At 50.7% G+C, this 15,292-nt stretch overlaps 1 protein-coding gene across 5 annotated transcripts in view; it reads left to right on the top strand.

Annotated features, from left to right (window-relative positions):
* The first annotated feature begins 1,878 nt into the window (after window positions 1–1,878).
* CLCN1 (chloride voltage-gated channel 1) overlaps window positions 1,879–15,292 on the top strand; it is a 28,906-nt gene continuing 15,492 nt past the window's right edge. The window contains exons 1-11 of one of the 5 annotated variants that reach the window (XM_074315240.2): window positions 1,879–3,447; window positions 5,007–5,127; window positions 5,540–5,671; window positions 6,235–6,363; window positions 6,594–6,727; window positions 7,840–7,917; window positions 8,967–9,045; window positions 13,978–14,103; window positions 14,420–14,504; window positions 14,716–14,817; window positions 15,114–15,198. In XM_074315240.2, the coding sequence (XP_074171341.2) occupies window positions 3,268–3,447; window positions 5,007–5,127; window positions 5,540–5,671; window positions 6,235–6,363; window positions 6,594–6,727; window positions 7,840–7,917; window positions 8,967–9,045; window positions 13,978–14,103; window positions 14,420–14,504; window positions 14,716–14,817; window positions 15,114–15,198 (1,251 nt within the window). In that variant the 5' untranslated portion in view covers window positions 1,879–3,267. The remainder of the gene's footprint in view (window positions 3,448–5,006; window positions 5,128–5,539; window positions 5,672–6,234; window positions 6,364–6,593; window positions 6,728–7,839; window positions 7,918–8,966; window positions 9,046–13,977; window positions 14,104–14,419; window positions 14,505–14,715; window positions 14,818–15,113; window positions 15,199–15,292) is intronic. The other 4 variants (XM_074315239.2, XM_019715351.3, XM_019715350.3 and 1 more) reach the window with 4 other exon arrangements.

Here is a 15,292-nt window from a genome sequence, read left to right as displayed (position 1 = left end):
GCTCGGTTCCCTTCCCCTCTGCTCGCCTCTGCCAGGGATTCTCTTCTAAAATTATCCCCTCCCTGACCTGGGGGCTGCCCTCCCCCGGCCTGTTTCCTCTGATGGGGAAGACAGAACAGGAAGAAATGAACTGGGATGTCAGAGCAAAGGGGGAAGGTGTCGAATCTGAGGAGGAAGCCGCTGATAGTTACAGCCGAGCAGGCCCTGTGCTTGGGAGCTCGTCCAGCCTCCCCACGCCCCACAAGGCCATTACCTTCCCACTTTACAGGAGAGGAAAAGGAGGCTCAGAGACTTCAATTGTACAAAAAAGGAAGAAATGTAGCTGTGAGGGCATGGACTTAGATTCAAGCAGATTTTGAATGTTAGCCTTTTAAGATACTGGAGACCTTGGCTAAGGTACCTAAACTCATGGAATCTCGATCTCCCTTATCTGAAATGAGGAAAATTGTACCTTAAAAGATAGGATTCATTGTGATGGTGCCTGGTAAATTACATGCTGTTAACGCATTAACTCAGAATGTGTTTCAGTCTCATAACACAAGATAACATTCCTTCAGTGCTAACTATGGGGCAAATATTATGGTAACTTTTGCATGCGTTCTTTCATTTCCATAATCCTCTAATTTACTGCCTTTCTGAGGAAACTAAGGCCAGGGTGTGAATCAATCTGTCACCTTGAGTGTGCGTCCTTAACAATAGTGCTTCTGTGACTTTCCCTAGCATGAGATTTTTCTCTTCACTTTTGGGGGCTATAGATTTTTCCCACTGAGCCGAGAGAATAAACCTGAGACCAAAGACTTTATTATTCCATCTTAGCAGAGAATAGGGGCAAATTGCATGGTGCTTGAAAAACCAGAAGGGGGAGAGAAAGACCTGTCCAGTGCTATCAGGAAAGCCTCATGCAGGGTGTGGGGAAAGGACCAAGGATTTTTAAAGGATCTGGAAGGTAAGTTCCAACAGGGAGTAGAGGAGAAATGAGACATGACTACAATTACAAAGAGAAAGTGCAGAGGAAGTTGCAGTTGCCTAACTGAAATTTCAGAAAGAAGGTGGTCATGGGTTCCATGCTTGGCTGGAAGTACAGAGAAAGTAACGACTGGAAACTCCCTTCCAGAGAGTAGAACAGAGTATTGTCTAGGGGAAGCCAGACTTGAAGACGTGGGAGTCTGCAAACAAAGGTGTAACCCTGGGAGAAGATTCGTGCTTACATAGGTGTGGGGGTGCCACAGAGCTGGCTTGTTCACAGCCACCTACACCCCAGTACACACTTTCCTCTGCATGTGTGTCCTATATGGTCACTTTTGACAACCAACCTTCAAAGAGCAATTCATAAGCCTATCGGTTTCAATCTTGGGTATCACGGACCTCAAGAAAATGTATTTAAAACCCAAGAAGAATACATCTTACACAGTATGCATGTCTTAGAATACATGTATGCTTGTGAATTAGTTTCCACATCGAGGAGCTTTTCACATTTTATTTTCTTCTCTTACAGGATGATAACCTATGAGATTCTAACTGTTTCTAATCTCAAACTCAAGATAATTCCTCTCAAATCCTTGCCCTAGCAGCTGTAGTTACCCGTGACCCTCCTAATTCCAGAATCTGGTTTTTAGAATTTCAGCTGGTGCCTCCACTTGGCTTGGTCAAGTGTGAGGGCTTTCCCAGCCCCACTGATCTCAGCCTTCAAATCTTGGAATTCGTCACCAGGACCTTTCTCAGGAATAGTGGGAAAATGGTAATTGCCTTAGATATTTGTTCCTTGGGATTATCAAGGCCCTACAGAAACTGGCTACGTTCAAGAAACCCATACTCCACAAGCAGTTGAAAACCTTTCCTGTTTCTGAAACAAGCCCCCCGCCCCCCCAAATATATTATATGTATAAAATTCCACTTTGGCACTGTTTTCTTTATTAAGACAGTATTCTTTTCATCTTACCAACCCCTCAGATCTCTTATTTTCTGCCTGAAGAGAAGGCAGATATCACCTTTAGTCCCTCCAATTGGCACACGGTTATCTGGTGGGTGATTTGGCGGCCTTCGGGCTTGTAGGATTTATGTTAGAAAAGGTGCTTCCAATGGTATCCATCGTCCCACCTGCTTTGGATAGTTCCATGTAGCCAAGATCAAAATTTCACTGTTTGGTGTCCCTACCCTGTTGTCCCTGAACTTGGACTGACCCTGCTTGGTGATGGATCCTTAATGACACATTGGCTCATGTAGGTAACTTTGCTTCTATAGTGAGGAGTTCACAGGGGAAGGAATGTCCTAGGGAAATTGGTAAAAAAAAAAAGAAAATGTAATGCCAGATAGTTTGTCCTTGGACACAAGTTATTTATTAACCTGAAAAGGGAAGAATAGCACAGTACTTCCCCGTTATCTTTCAGGTTTGTTGGCTCGTCATGAGACATACTCTCTTCCCCCCCGTTATTTAATGTGCCCCGATAAACCTAGGTCGGTGTTCCACAGGCCATACAGAAGCTCAGTCCCTCCCCGTCCATCCAGGCGACTGGTGGGGCTGGCACCTGTCAGTCTGGGAAGTGGGAGAAATGCCAGAACTCAAGGCTATCAGCCTGCTCCCTACAGCACCCCACACCGTGGGTAATAAGGGTGGGTCACGGAGACGGCACCAAAGCCTTATTAGCCCCAGGCAGACAGAAAAGGCAGAGCTGGTCTGACAGAGGAGGACTAACCGTTGGGAAGATACCGAGCTGGGCACAACTCAACAGGGAAAGATGGCAGAGAGGCACAGGTTACTCTCCCAGGTGAGTGACTGCAGTGTTCCCAGACCTTAGAATCACGCCATCCAGCACCCAGCCTCACCTTTCCATCCTGGACAGAAGAGGTGGGACACACAGGGTGCCGAGTTTGCGCACTCTGCCAGGGCAGAGGTTTGCAAGCATGCTAAGCAGTTTCCCATCCTGGTCTGGGCGATATTTATAGAGGGACCAGTGACTTGGGCCTGGAAGCCTCCTAGTGACTAAGGAGGGGACAGTGCTGCTGGCCCTGCCGAGGGAATACCCTGTGGGGCTGTCCCTCAGGTTCTTATCCCAACCCCTCCCCCGCACTGCTCTCACACCTGCTTCGACCCCAAGCAGATCAGATGTGGCAGTGGGGGGGGTCATGTGATGGAGAGATGGCTATAAATAGCTGGGGGTGGGCATGCTGCCCCAGACGCCTTGGGGACAGGCAAGAGGACAGGCTTAAGGAGTTGTACTGGGGGGCGGACGGGGCCAAGCAGGCCACGGCCTGGCCTGGGGAGGGAGCATGAAGCCATCGGAGTCCCTGAGGCGTGGGGGTGAACAAAGCTGGTGGGGTAGCGCCCCCCAGTACCAGTACATGGCCTTCGAACACTGCACCAGCTACGGCCTGCCCTCTGAGAATGGGGGCCTCCAGCACAGGCTCCGGCGGGATGCAGGCCCCCACCCCAACACCCACCAGACACAGGTAAGGTCCTAATGGGGGGCAGGGGTTTCAAGGAGACAGTGGTGTGATGAATTGGGGGAAATTAGGAAATTGGGGGAAAGAGGGAGCAATGTTCTTTTTCACTTAAAAAAGTACATGGCACTGTGTTCAAAAGGCGACAGTCCTTTGAAGGGCTGCGCCGAGCTCCCTGTGCACTGCCAGACACACACGTCCTTTTATATAATCTCTCCCAACAGAGCACCCGAATCCAATGGGGGACAGCAAAGCCACACATGCGTGCCGAGCTTGTGCTTACATAAGCTGCACGAGTGGTTGGCCAGGGAGCCCACACCTGTGCATGTGCGAGCTCCGTCACCCACACGCAGGACCACCCCAGCACACCAAGCCCAGACTCGGCCTCCCTTCTGGCTGGACTCCTCCCTCCCCCCAGCCCTGCTCCGCTGTGGTACTTAGCCCTGAACCAGCCAGCACAGACTGAGGTCCTCCAGCGTTTTCCAGGCCAGGGTTGGTAGAGAGCACCCCTATTCTTCAACCCCTTCAGTCTGGGTCCCAAGGGATGGAGACAGCCTGTGGAAGCGCGTGCACTGAGTGCCACTGCTAGTGCCTTGTCTCTGGGTCCCACGTGGGGCGTGGAGGGAAACACTGCCTCCTTCAGCCACTACTAACCCCATCCCAGAAGACGAAACAGACACAAGCAGGGCAATTAGTGTGTGCCTGTCCACTGCCCAGGCTTCAGAGCTGTGCTTATATTGCGAAATCAGATCTCTTGTACCCAGGTTGTCTCAGAACCAGCAACACGGCCTGGCATGACCCTGGCCCCAGAGGACAGAGTTAGTGCAGTGGGGGGGTGGGGCAGGCTGAAAGAAGTTAGAGCCCTTGCTTCCTAACTCCGAACTCACCTGCTCTACCTGGGGATGAGAGCAGAGGGCGACCACATACGAGGGGCACTGCTCCACCCTCCACATTTGGGGAACATCGAATTATCCTGTTTTGGGAAGAAGTGGATTGACTTCCCTTGTCGGGACTGGTTCCTGTTTGTGCATGCAAGTCCAGGGAGTGAGGGATGGGCTTTCTCTAAGCTTGGCCGAGCATCTGAGGGGCCTCCAGTGAGACTAGACTCACCAAGTCTCAGTGCAACCAAGAATCACGTGCCAGTCTGTCCTCACCCTGTTCATGTCAGCATTCCTAGGAGGGAGTCAGTGCAGGCGGTCTGGGGACATTAGCGAGACGGGCGGAGAGACAGTAAGCAGAGTGACAGAAAATGCCTAACTGACACAGATACCCAGCCTTAGCACAGTTCTATCCCTGCTGCAGAGTAGAAATTGGCCTCCTTGATGAAGGCTGTCATTGACCAAGATGAGGACGGATGGAGAGGGAGTGGGGCTGGACAGACCAGGGGAAAGAGTGGGAAATGAGCAGATGGAGAGTGGGGAGTTCAGGGCAGGGACCCTGCATGAGGCCCTCAACACCCAGGAGTCTATAAAGCCGTTCGTTTTTTTCTGTGGGTCTATGTGCTTCCCTTTGTCTAATCCTTTGGATTCTTTCAAAAGGAAGACATTTCCCGTTCTCCCTCTGTCCAGATGTATGGCCATCACAAAGAGCAATTCTCAGACAAGCAGCAGGACATGGGGATGCTGAAGAAGACGGGCTCCAGTGCTAGCACGGACAGCAAGGACGAGGACCACTATTCCAAGTGTCAAGGTGATGGGCCTGAGCAGTAAAGGGGTGTGGACGAGAAGGAGGTGCAGGCTTGGGAGAGTAGCTGGACGCCCCACTGCATATAGCCCGCCCTCCCCCTTCCCCACGTGCACCCCAGCATTCAGGAGAGGCATCTCTCCCCATCTCTTTCTCATTTGCTTTGTTCCCCACTCTCCCGCCCACCCAGCCCCAAGAAATGAGTTTTACAAAGGCATTCAAGGATCCAGTGGGGCACTGGACTTCGGTGCCTTTGGAAGGGGCCGGTGCTGCCACACCTGGCAGAGAGGCGAAGAGAAACTCGGTGAATGAGACGTATGGACAAGACCCTAAGTGAATGAGAGGTCTGAACAAGACGTCAGTCACATACCTGAGCGGTGAGGGGTTACCACTCTTCTTCACCCCTTTCTCTTCCTAGATTTTATCTGCCGCCTGGGACGCGTGGTAAGAAGAAAATTAGGGGAAGACTGGATCTTTCTGGTGCTTCTGGGACTTCTCATGGCTCTGGTTAGCTGGAGCATGGATTATGTCAGTGCCAAAACCCTTCAGGGTAGGTTTCACCCGGCCCTGCCCCTCAACCTTTCCCCATAGTGAGGCTGTGCCTAGAGCTTTTGGGAGGGGGACATTGCACAAAGGCGATCAGGTGGGACTCTGGCCACCTGACCCACATCCGTCTCTCCTGCCCCTCCACCTGCTACCAGCCAAGCTGTGGGCGCCCTTCTAATACGGTGACCTACTCACCCCTGTTTTCCCAGGATTCTCCCGGTCTGAGCCCTGAAAGTCCTGGGTCCCAGGACCCTCTCAGTTCCAGGCAAACCGGGGTAGTTGGTCACCTGGGTGACCTCTAACATGACCAGTTCCCAGTGTCCAGTGGGGTTTGCAGCACTGCCAGGGTCTCCATCCCTATGAGTGGTGGGAACGTGAACGGGTCAGAGGATTGCCGGCAAATCAGGTTCCCCACGCACATGTCAAATGAGAATAGCACCATCTCGCGAGGTCAAATGGGATAGCCCCGGCACGCGCATGTTCTTTGCACGCTGGCCCGTGCGGCGGCGTGGCACTGGCAGCGACGTCCCACCCCCCTGGCCTGAGCCTGGGCGCGTGTCTCTGCAGCCTACAAGTGGACCTACTACCAGGTGCAGCCCAACCTGCCTCTGCAGTACCTCGTCTGGGTCGCCTTCCCACTTACTCTCATCCTCTTCAGCGCCCTCTTCTGCCAACTCATCTCTCCCCAGGCCGTTGGTGAGAACTTGCTTCCAAGCACGTGGGCCGTGTAATCTCATTGTCCTGTTGACCCTTCCACCCCACCCCTCCCTTGCCCAGCCCTACTACAGCTCATGCACCTGCTTTGCCATTGTTCTCCCCGCCACAGCCCTGTCCCTGCCCCCATCCCCGGGTCCCCTGCCTGGATGCTCACCTCCCTGTTAGCCTCCAGTTTGAACGTGCACATAATCGTTTTGGAACCCTTTTAGGCTCTGGGATCCCTGAAATGAAGACAATACTCCGTGGGGTTATCCTGAAGGAGTATCTCACCCTCAAGGCCTTCTTCGCCAAGGTTGTGGCCCTGACTGCTGGGCTGGGCAGTGGCATCCCTGTGGGGAAGGAGGTAGGTGGGCAGTCACTGAGGTGGGAGCTGGGCGGCCGGCAGGCAGAGAGTGGCTCTGGGAACAGACGTGGACATGGGCATCAGGACAAGGGCCAGGGCCACGAGGGACCAGGGAGGGGAAATACGGGGGAGGCCCCAGTCCTGAGGCAGAATAACAGTCATCAGAGCTGGGAGGGCTTTAGCGCAGAGACTCCCAGCGTGGACCTAGGTGATTGGTCCTGAGGGGCCGTCCTGTGCACTGTAGGGTGTTCAGCATGACCCCTGGCGGTACCCACTCGGTGCCAGTAGCACCCCTATTGTGACAACCAGAATGTCTCCAGACACTGCCAAATGTTTGCTGGGGGGAGGGGGGCAAAATGTCCCCCAGTTGAAGACCACAGCGTTAGAAACACTCCACACCAATGTCCTTGTTTTAATATGTGAAACTGAGACCTGGAAAGAGGCTGTGCTTTTTTCAAGGTTATACTCACGTGCGTTCTTGTCCTGCGGCAGCAGCCAGAGTCCCCTTTTCAAAATGGAATCAGTAATGTCTGACCTCTGCCCAAGGGCTTTCCATTCTTAAAATAAAGTGCAAACTTCTCACTGAGGCCTCGGAGGCCTGTGGTGACCTGGCTCCTCTCTGACCCCTCTCTGTTCTCCCAGGCTGCCCCTGTTCAGTGCGTTTGAGTGACAAGGCCTTTTCCCCGTCCTTCAACCACGCAAGCGTGTCCCCTCTCAGGGCTTCTGCACTTGCTCTGCCTGGGACATCCTTCTTCCTGACCTCCGCGTGGCTAACGCCCTCGTTTCCGTCAGGCCCTACTCAGCTGTGATCTTCCCTGAGCACCTTCTCCAGAAACCCGTCCCATCCCAGCCTCTTCTGTCCTGTTTCTCTCTGGCTCCTTGCCCTCCCACCATTTCTTCCTAGCCCTTAGAATTTTCTGAAATGCTAACATGCTGGTGTACTGTCTCCCTTCCTCTCTGGGATGAAGCTCTGTGAGGGCAGGACTTCTGTCTTCCTTCTCTGTTCCCAGTACCTCGTACGGTGCCCGGGACAATAAATGTTAGTCCGTGGGATGCCATAAAGGCCCCCTGTGGACCCCTGCGCCTGACCTCTTGCCCTCCAACTCTCCCAGGGCCCTTTCGTCCACATCGCCAGCATCTGTGCTGCTGTGCTCAGCAAGTTTATGTCTGTGTTCAGTGGGGTCTATGAGGTAAGGTTGAGAAAGTAAAATGGAGGGCAGGGGCTGCCTTTGCTCCGGGCTGGCTGTGATGCTGAAATGGGGCATGGCGCTCATCCATGCTCCCCTGTGCTCCACACACACCCCACCACCTATGCTCACCACCTGACGCCTCTGTTTAGCTTGTGTCTGTCCAGTAACGCCCTCTCCTTGCTCGGTACCCCTGCGTCAGGGCTGCACACGGCCCGCTCCTCTGCTAATCTGCCAGTCCACATGCCCCCCAATATCAGTTCCCCCCACAATTGCCTCCCATGCTGCCCCTTTGTCGTTCCTGGCCCCCCACCTCGTCTCTCTACGACTGCCCCCTGCGCAGCCCTCTGCCCTCCTCGTCCCGCGTGCTTCTCTGTTGCAGACCGTGCCTGAGCAGCTTGACTTCCTGGTGTCAGCCTGTGCAGTGGGCGTGGGAGGCTGCTTTGCAGCCCCTGTCAGGAGGCAAGTCCCACTTCCTCCCCATCCCGGTTGCCTGAGCACGACTTAGAAGTAAGGTCTGGGTGGCTGCCACAAGCTTTGGGGTGGAGGAGGGTGTTCGCTGAGGGACTGGTGGGTGGGCAATCAGGGAGTGACCCTGGATCCCAGCTCCTGGTCTCCAGGCACCCACACTTTTCTACCACAGGGCCTTGTGTTCTTTCAAGGCTGGTAACTATTTCATGCAGGCTTTAATAGTAGCACTATTTGTCTGAAGTCCTTTCCTGTCTCTTGCAATTGACACGCGTGTCCCTGACTGTCCCAACCTCCAGCCCTGCTCTGGTGATCATTGATTGATTGGCTTACCTGCCCACCATATATTTGCCTAACTTTTATTTTCTCTGTTTGGCCTTGCGTTGTGAGGTCACTTCCTGTTTGCCAAACTCACTGAGTTTCTCTTGGCCTGGGAATTGCAGGGGCGATGGGACCACTGAGATTCCCTGTGACTTAAGCCTCTCCTTCTGCCTTCTCCCCACCTTTGCTTGTTCTCCTTTCCTTTCTCCCCCACCTCCTTCCTCACCTCGCCCACCTGTCTCCTGGTCTCTCTCCCCTAGTAGCAGCCATACTATTATACGGATATGCTGACGGTGGGTTGTGCTGTTGGAGTCGGCTGTTGCTTCGGGACGCCACTTGGAGGCAAGTGATTTGTTTACTCTAACAGCAGTCCATTTGCCTGATCTTGCTCCCAAAACAATTGTCAGCATCCCCAAGTGTAGGAATTACCAGTTAAAACAAGGATATCACAAGAATAGCCAACTTGTAGTGAGCATTTCCTGTGTGCAGGCAGCGTTTAAGCACTTGACATTTATTCCTGCCAAAAGCTGTATGAGACCAAGATTATACAAGAGAGAACTGATTACAGAGAAAGTAAGTGAGTTGAGCAAGGTTAGTAAGTGGTAGAGCCAGGAATTCAATCCCAGTCAGTTCCCCTACATACATTACAACCTTTTATTGTATTGTTGGCTATTTTTGCCCTCCACTTTTCACATCTTCTCACAGGAGTCTGTGTACTTTCTTCTCCAACGGAAAGCTTACATTTTGTTGTGTTATTTGGTCATGACTTTAGGTGGAGCTTATTTAGATGAATGGTCAGCTCTGCAGGAGGACTGCTCGTGGGAGTTAAAGGATCGTTGTTCCTCGATTGCAATTTAAAGTTGGGTTTAGCTCTTTCTACACGTACGAGACAAAGGGCAACCTTACAGGTTACTTTCCTTGTCCGGGATGTCTGACAAGTGGGCGTGGTCAGAAAGAGCTGTTGTGTGTGTTTATTTGCTCATCAATGTCCATTGTAGCCAGGTTAACTGAACAGAGATTATATGGGCCAGTCCTTGGATTCACTGGTGACAAAAAGGACACCAAGCTGACAATTGGAGAAATCAATTTCAGGAAAGGCATATGCTTCTTAAACGCACCAGCTGTTAGAGGTATCTTTTCAATTATGAAAAGGTGGTTGGTCCTAGCATAGAGTCTTCAGGTGGCTATAATGGCTTGGCTCAGGAAGGATGCATGGATAAGCATTTCGAGTTAATGAAAATGGATCACGTTCACTCGTCCTGACACTGCGCCAGTGCACACCGTAAGGAGATGAGCTCAACAAACGCGTCAGCTGGCGCCCTGTTTACACTTCCCTTCTCAGCTCTTGTCTTTGGAGTCATTGGTCCCCATCAGTGAAGGGTAGTGTGTTTGAATTTCTACACACATTGTGTCGCATTCCCGTTTATACCCACTTTCACCTTTATTTACTCTTCACCTTACACATCCACAAGAGCTAAAAAGACAGGTAGAATTTTTGTTTGTTTGTTTGCTTTTGTTTATAGCCAGATTCTTTTAAAGTGAAGAGGATCTGGATTTTCTGCCTACAACGTGATTCTTGAAACCGAAAATGTTAAACATTGAAAAGTTAAGGTGCTGTCTTCAGAATGTTTGTATTAAGTGGCAAGTATTAAATGTCCTTGCCAATCACATAACTTGACTGGTTTTATTTCATAGACATACACGAATTCTGAAAGAAGAAATTAGTATTAAGATCATTTGTTCACTATGTAGTCAACAAATTACCTAAATGACCAGCATCTTCTCGCATCCATTATGTGCTTTCTGTGCCGCGTGCTCTCCAGGTTCTGCGGGATCCTGGGCTCACCTCGCGAGGGTCGCAGGCAGGCAAGCACAGGTGTCTCCATGGCAGCCTGGCCAAGTACAGTGGGCACCTCTTGCTAAGCTGCCTGGGTGGGGGCGAGGGTGGCAGCGGAGCTTTACAAAAGAGACAATGTTTGATCTGAGACTTAAGTAATAAGTAGGAACTTCCAAGGAAGACAATGAGGGAGGGTATTCTGGACAGAAGAAACAGTATTGCAGAATCAAAATCTGGGAGCTATAATTACAGTCGAGTCGATGAGGATGGAAGGGGAGGAATGACAGGAAATGAGTCTGGACAGGTAAATGGGGGCTAAATCATGAAGGTCCTCATAGACCATGTACAAGGATGTAGATTTTATTTTCTGGCTACAATTTGCCCAAATGTGTTTTTACAGAAGACAGATCTTCACGGTGTTAACAGATGTAACATGTAAAAAGGGTTCCGAGGTCAAATAAGTTGAAAAACTATTGCGTTAAACAGAGAGGTTTTTAAACTGGGAAGTTATCGGAACGTTTGCTATGCTGGCGTGCATTGTGACTCTCCAAAATGTGGCTCCGAGTCAGCATTTCCCACAGAATCCCTTTTGCAAGGACTTTCTCGTGGGACTTAGAGCATCTCACGGACCTGACTTTGGGAAATGCTGTCATGGGTGAAGGGGAGCCACGGAAGACTTGTGAGCAAGGAAGAGACATGGCCTGCTTTGCATGGTCACCCAATCCCTTTGGCATATGTGGGCAGCATAGAACTGGCCTGTGGATGAGCAGGATGCATCCAAGATTAACAAAAAGGCCATCATCATAGGCCTAATGCTGGATGTTAAGAACCTGAACTGGGCAGAGGCAGAGAGATAGAGAAGGGGATGAAATACACGGACAAGAGACAGTAAAATTGGTGCACTCTCGTGGTTGCTTTTATGTGAGGTTATGAAGGGTGAGAGAGAAGTAGGAAGCTAGGCTAACTCCCAAATTTATAACAAGGAAACGGTAGATAGCGGTGCTGGAACCAAGAGATGGAATATAGGAAGTGAAACAGGTATGGGGAGTTGGTAATTTTCACTTTGAATGTGTGGAGTTTGAAGTTCTGGGGCATATCCAAGTGATATCTGGTTTGGCAAGTCTAAAGGTCAGGAACGGGGCTGAAAAACAGACTTTTATTAACCAGTAGCCTATAGGGGGTAGTTGAATCCATGGGCATAAATGAACTTGAGAGAGAAAGTGTATCTGAGAATAGCAAGAACAGGAGACCAAGGACAAGGCCCTGGGTTTGGGCAGAGGTAACAGCAGCAGAGGAGAACGGGGAACATGCAGAGTGGGAGAAGAGAGCGAAATTCCTGAACCTAAGAGATCAGAGAGTTTCCAGAAGCTGTTTGGGTTTGTAATGCTGTGTTTCCTTTCAGCAGCACATTTTCTGTTTGGCTCAGGCTAATATTCAAACTAGTTCTCATTCCTGAGTATACAGTGACAGACTGTTAGGGGAAGTGTCCCAGAACCACATCGTGGGAGAGAAAAATCTAGCCTAGGATTTAAAAAAATGATTGTAATATAGTCCTCCCTTGGATGGTTTACACCCAGACACATCAAAGCCGACTTTGGTGCTGTTTCTGGTCAAGAAAAGGAGAATCTACCTGATTCTCTACTGTGTCAAATCTTCCTTTTAGGGCAAAGAGGCAGCTGCCTTACCTGGTGAGATTCGAGGAGCAGGTGCAGAAGGGTGGTTGGCAAGGCTCTGTCTGTCCCAGATTCCCCATTCCCTCACTCTGTTTTCTGAAATTCCACCCATCCTATTCTCTTCTGTTCTCATTCTTCCTTCTCTTCCGTGGCCTCACCTCCCCTCTTTTTTCCCCTCCTCACCTCTCCTCCCCTCCCCTCCCCTCCCCTGTCCTCTCCTTATCTGTTCATCCATTGAGCCCTGATTATGTACCAGGCACTGTATTAGGTGTTGGGGTCCAAGAGACGTTCAGTCCTGGGGGGACTCAGAGATGCAAACAAATAACTACATCTGAAAGTGGGAAGTGCTCTGATGGTTCAAAACTGAGAGAACAAGGTGAGGGAGGGGCTGTGTCTACCTGAGGAGGGGATTGGGGATGGCTTCCAGGAGAAGCTGACATTTAAGCTGACCTCTAGGAGTCCTCTGCCAAAATGCTGCAGCTATTCCACGAGGGAGTAACCTCCCCTGTGACTATTGACTGTCACATATGGAAGAGAGGGGCTGGAGTCCTGAGAAGTTTAAGAGATGTGGCTTTGAATGTGGAACAGAGAGAAGAAACTGGCTAGGACGTGAGCCACCACCTGAAGAGGGAACCAGGATTGGGAAGGGTGGTCCTTAAAGACCAGAAACCACTTACCATGGAGCAGAAGGAAGAGACCAGCCTTACCTATTTCATGATCTTTCTTGGGGCCAGGTGTCCTCTCCATTCACCTGATTACATGCTGCCTTTCCCTAGTTTTTTTGATAAAGATGCGGCTTGGCTAGGTTTTAGGTAATTTTGTCATCAATCTTTACTTTGCATCTAATCAAAGTCCACTCCCTTATTTTTAATATGTTTGAAGATTATTTTCTTCGCCCCTCTTGAATCTTGCTTCCTATGTCCTCACTAGTGTTCTGAACTGCGTCCCTGTCAACCCTTGCTATTTTTCTATATATCTGCCTCCTCGTTTTCTGCTCCTGTGTCTGTTCCCAGAAACAGTGCTGCTTAGGACGTTGGTGTTCCTTCTGCCTCACTCACTCACCCTTCTTCAGCATAATTATTTTTCACTTCTTCTAGCCTCTTGGTTTTCCCCCTCGCTTTGGTCCTTTGAAGTCAAGTTTTTAATATTAATTTTTTTTTAAATGTAGATGAATCCTCTACTTTATGTTCTTGGACTGTGGAGCCCTGTCAAGTCTTGTGAAGCCCTTTCCTATTCATTTTTCTGATTTCTTCCTTACAAAATTGCCCTGGAATACATGGTGCATGGGAGGAGGGAGGAAAGATTGGAAGGGGTGTTAAGGAAAGTCCCCATACAATCTAGAGCTCAGCTCGGCCACTCTGGTACGCACCTGCTCTGAACGATTTCTTTCTCACAAGGTTCCTGCAGAAAATTTTCAGTGACCCTTAAATTCCTGTGAATATCTGACAATCGTGACTCCCACCCAACCCTCCTTTCTAAGGGACAGAGAGGACATGACCACCTGATCCTCGTGTGTCACGGGTTGAGGGTCCCTCATGTCCCAGTCTCCCTGGATCTTGTTGAGCCACACCTCTGGCCTGCAAAGAGCTGCTACCACGAGCAGGTAGACGGTTTACAGCAGGGACTCTAAGAGATCTTTCCTTCCCACTACTGCTTCCCCTTGTGAGTCAAGTGTCAGGGAACGTTCCTCAGACCCGTGGGGTGGGAACATGGGAGCGAGCGTTTCAGGCTTGTCTGCCCCTGACCGACTTCCACGCCCTACAGGAGTGCTCTTCAGCATCGAGGTCACCTCTACTTACTTTGCAGTGCACAACTACTGGCGAGGGTTCTTTGCGGCCACCTTCAGTGCCTTTGTTTTCCGCGTGCTAGCTGTGTGGAACAAGGATGCTGGTAACGGGAGACCCGGGCTGCAGGGCTGTGCAATAGGGAGGCTTGCAGAGGGGTGTGGGAGGAAGCTCTGGGGAGCAGTGCAGAAAAGGAATGGTGGCTTGACGTGGGACCAAGACCCAAGGATATCGGACAAGGAGATAAGTCATGGAGTAGGGGAGTAGTTGGTTGTTCACAGAAAAATGAAATTAAATAGAAGAGGAGCCACTGGGCTTGGAGGGAGAAAGGAGTTGATCCTTAAAAGCTAATGACCTCTGGTTCCCTCTTGGTGGGTTTCTGTGACACTCCCACCATGATCTTTGGCCTTTCCATCCTATAGACACCATCACTGCTCTCTTCAGAACCAGTTTCCGAATGGATTTCCCCTTTGACCTGAAGGAACTCCCAGCCTTTGCCGTCATTGGGTCAGTGGGGTCACCTGGTCTGGGAGTGGTGAGCTGGGGGTGGGTGTGGCTTTGGATTGGAAGGGACCCAAGTTGGGAAGAAGGTGGGGTGGCTTGGATGAACTGTAAATTGTTAGTGGGAGGTTGGTAGAACGGAAAGGCAGATGCCTGGTATTTGTGTCCCCGGTGGCTAGGTCTGAGGGTTTAATTTCTGTGTAACTTACACCCTCAGGATTTGCTGTGGGTTCCTGGGAGCTGTATTTGTGTATCTGCATCGCCAAGTCATGCTCGGCGTCCGAAAAAACAAGGCCCTCAGCCAGTTTCTTGCGAAGCAGTGAGTCACTGCCCTTCCTTTACCCTCCCCACTTTTATGGTTTCTCCAAGAGTTCCTCTTTTTTTAACCTTGTGGAAGGCATTAGATGCCTTTCAGTGACTTATAATAAAATACAGAAGCCCTGATACCCTGTGTAGGGAGCGAGTGGTGTGATTTCCCCTTTCAAGATGGCGTTTGGGAGAGAATGCGCAGTGTTTAAAGAATTGAGACTACATTGGACTGCAGGAAACTTCAGCTTGCCAGCGTTCCGTGGATGGGCTAAATTTGGGGGATGATTCATTCTGTTCCTTTTTCAGCCGCCTGCTGTATCCTGGAATTGTCACCTTTGTCATCGCCTCGTTTACCTTTCCACCAGGAATGGGTCAATTCATGGCTGGAGAGGTCAGCTCCAAGGGGGGTCTGAGGGTGAGGGTCAGGTCACTGAGCGCATGACAGGGACGAAGCCAGGACTGGGCCACATGCAAAGGAGGAAAGC

The sequence above is a fragment of the Rhinolophus sinicus genome, chromosome 8 (genome assembly GCF_057876585.1).
Source record: "Rhinolophus sinicus isolate RSI-liver-muscle chromosome 8, RSI-T2T, whole genome shotgun sequence".
Classification (NCBI taxonomy): Eukaryota; Metazoa; Chordata; class Mammalia; order Chiroptera; family Rhinolophidae; genus Rhinolophus; species Rhinolophus sinicus.
Note: the sequence above shows the minus strand (reverse complement) of the source record. Positions and strands in the feature narration are given on the sequence as shown.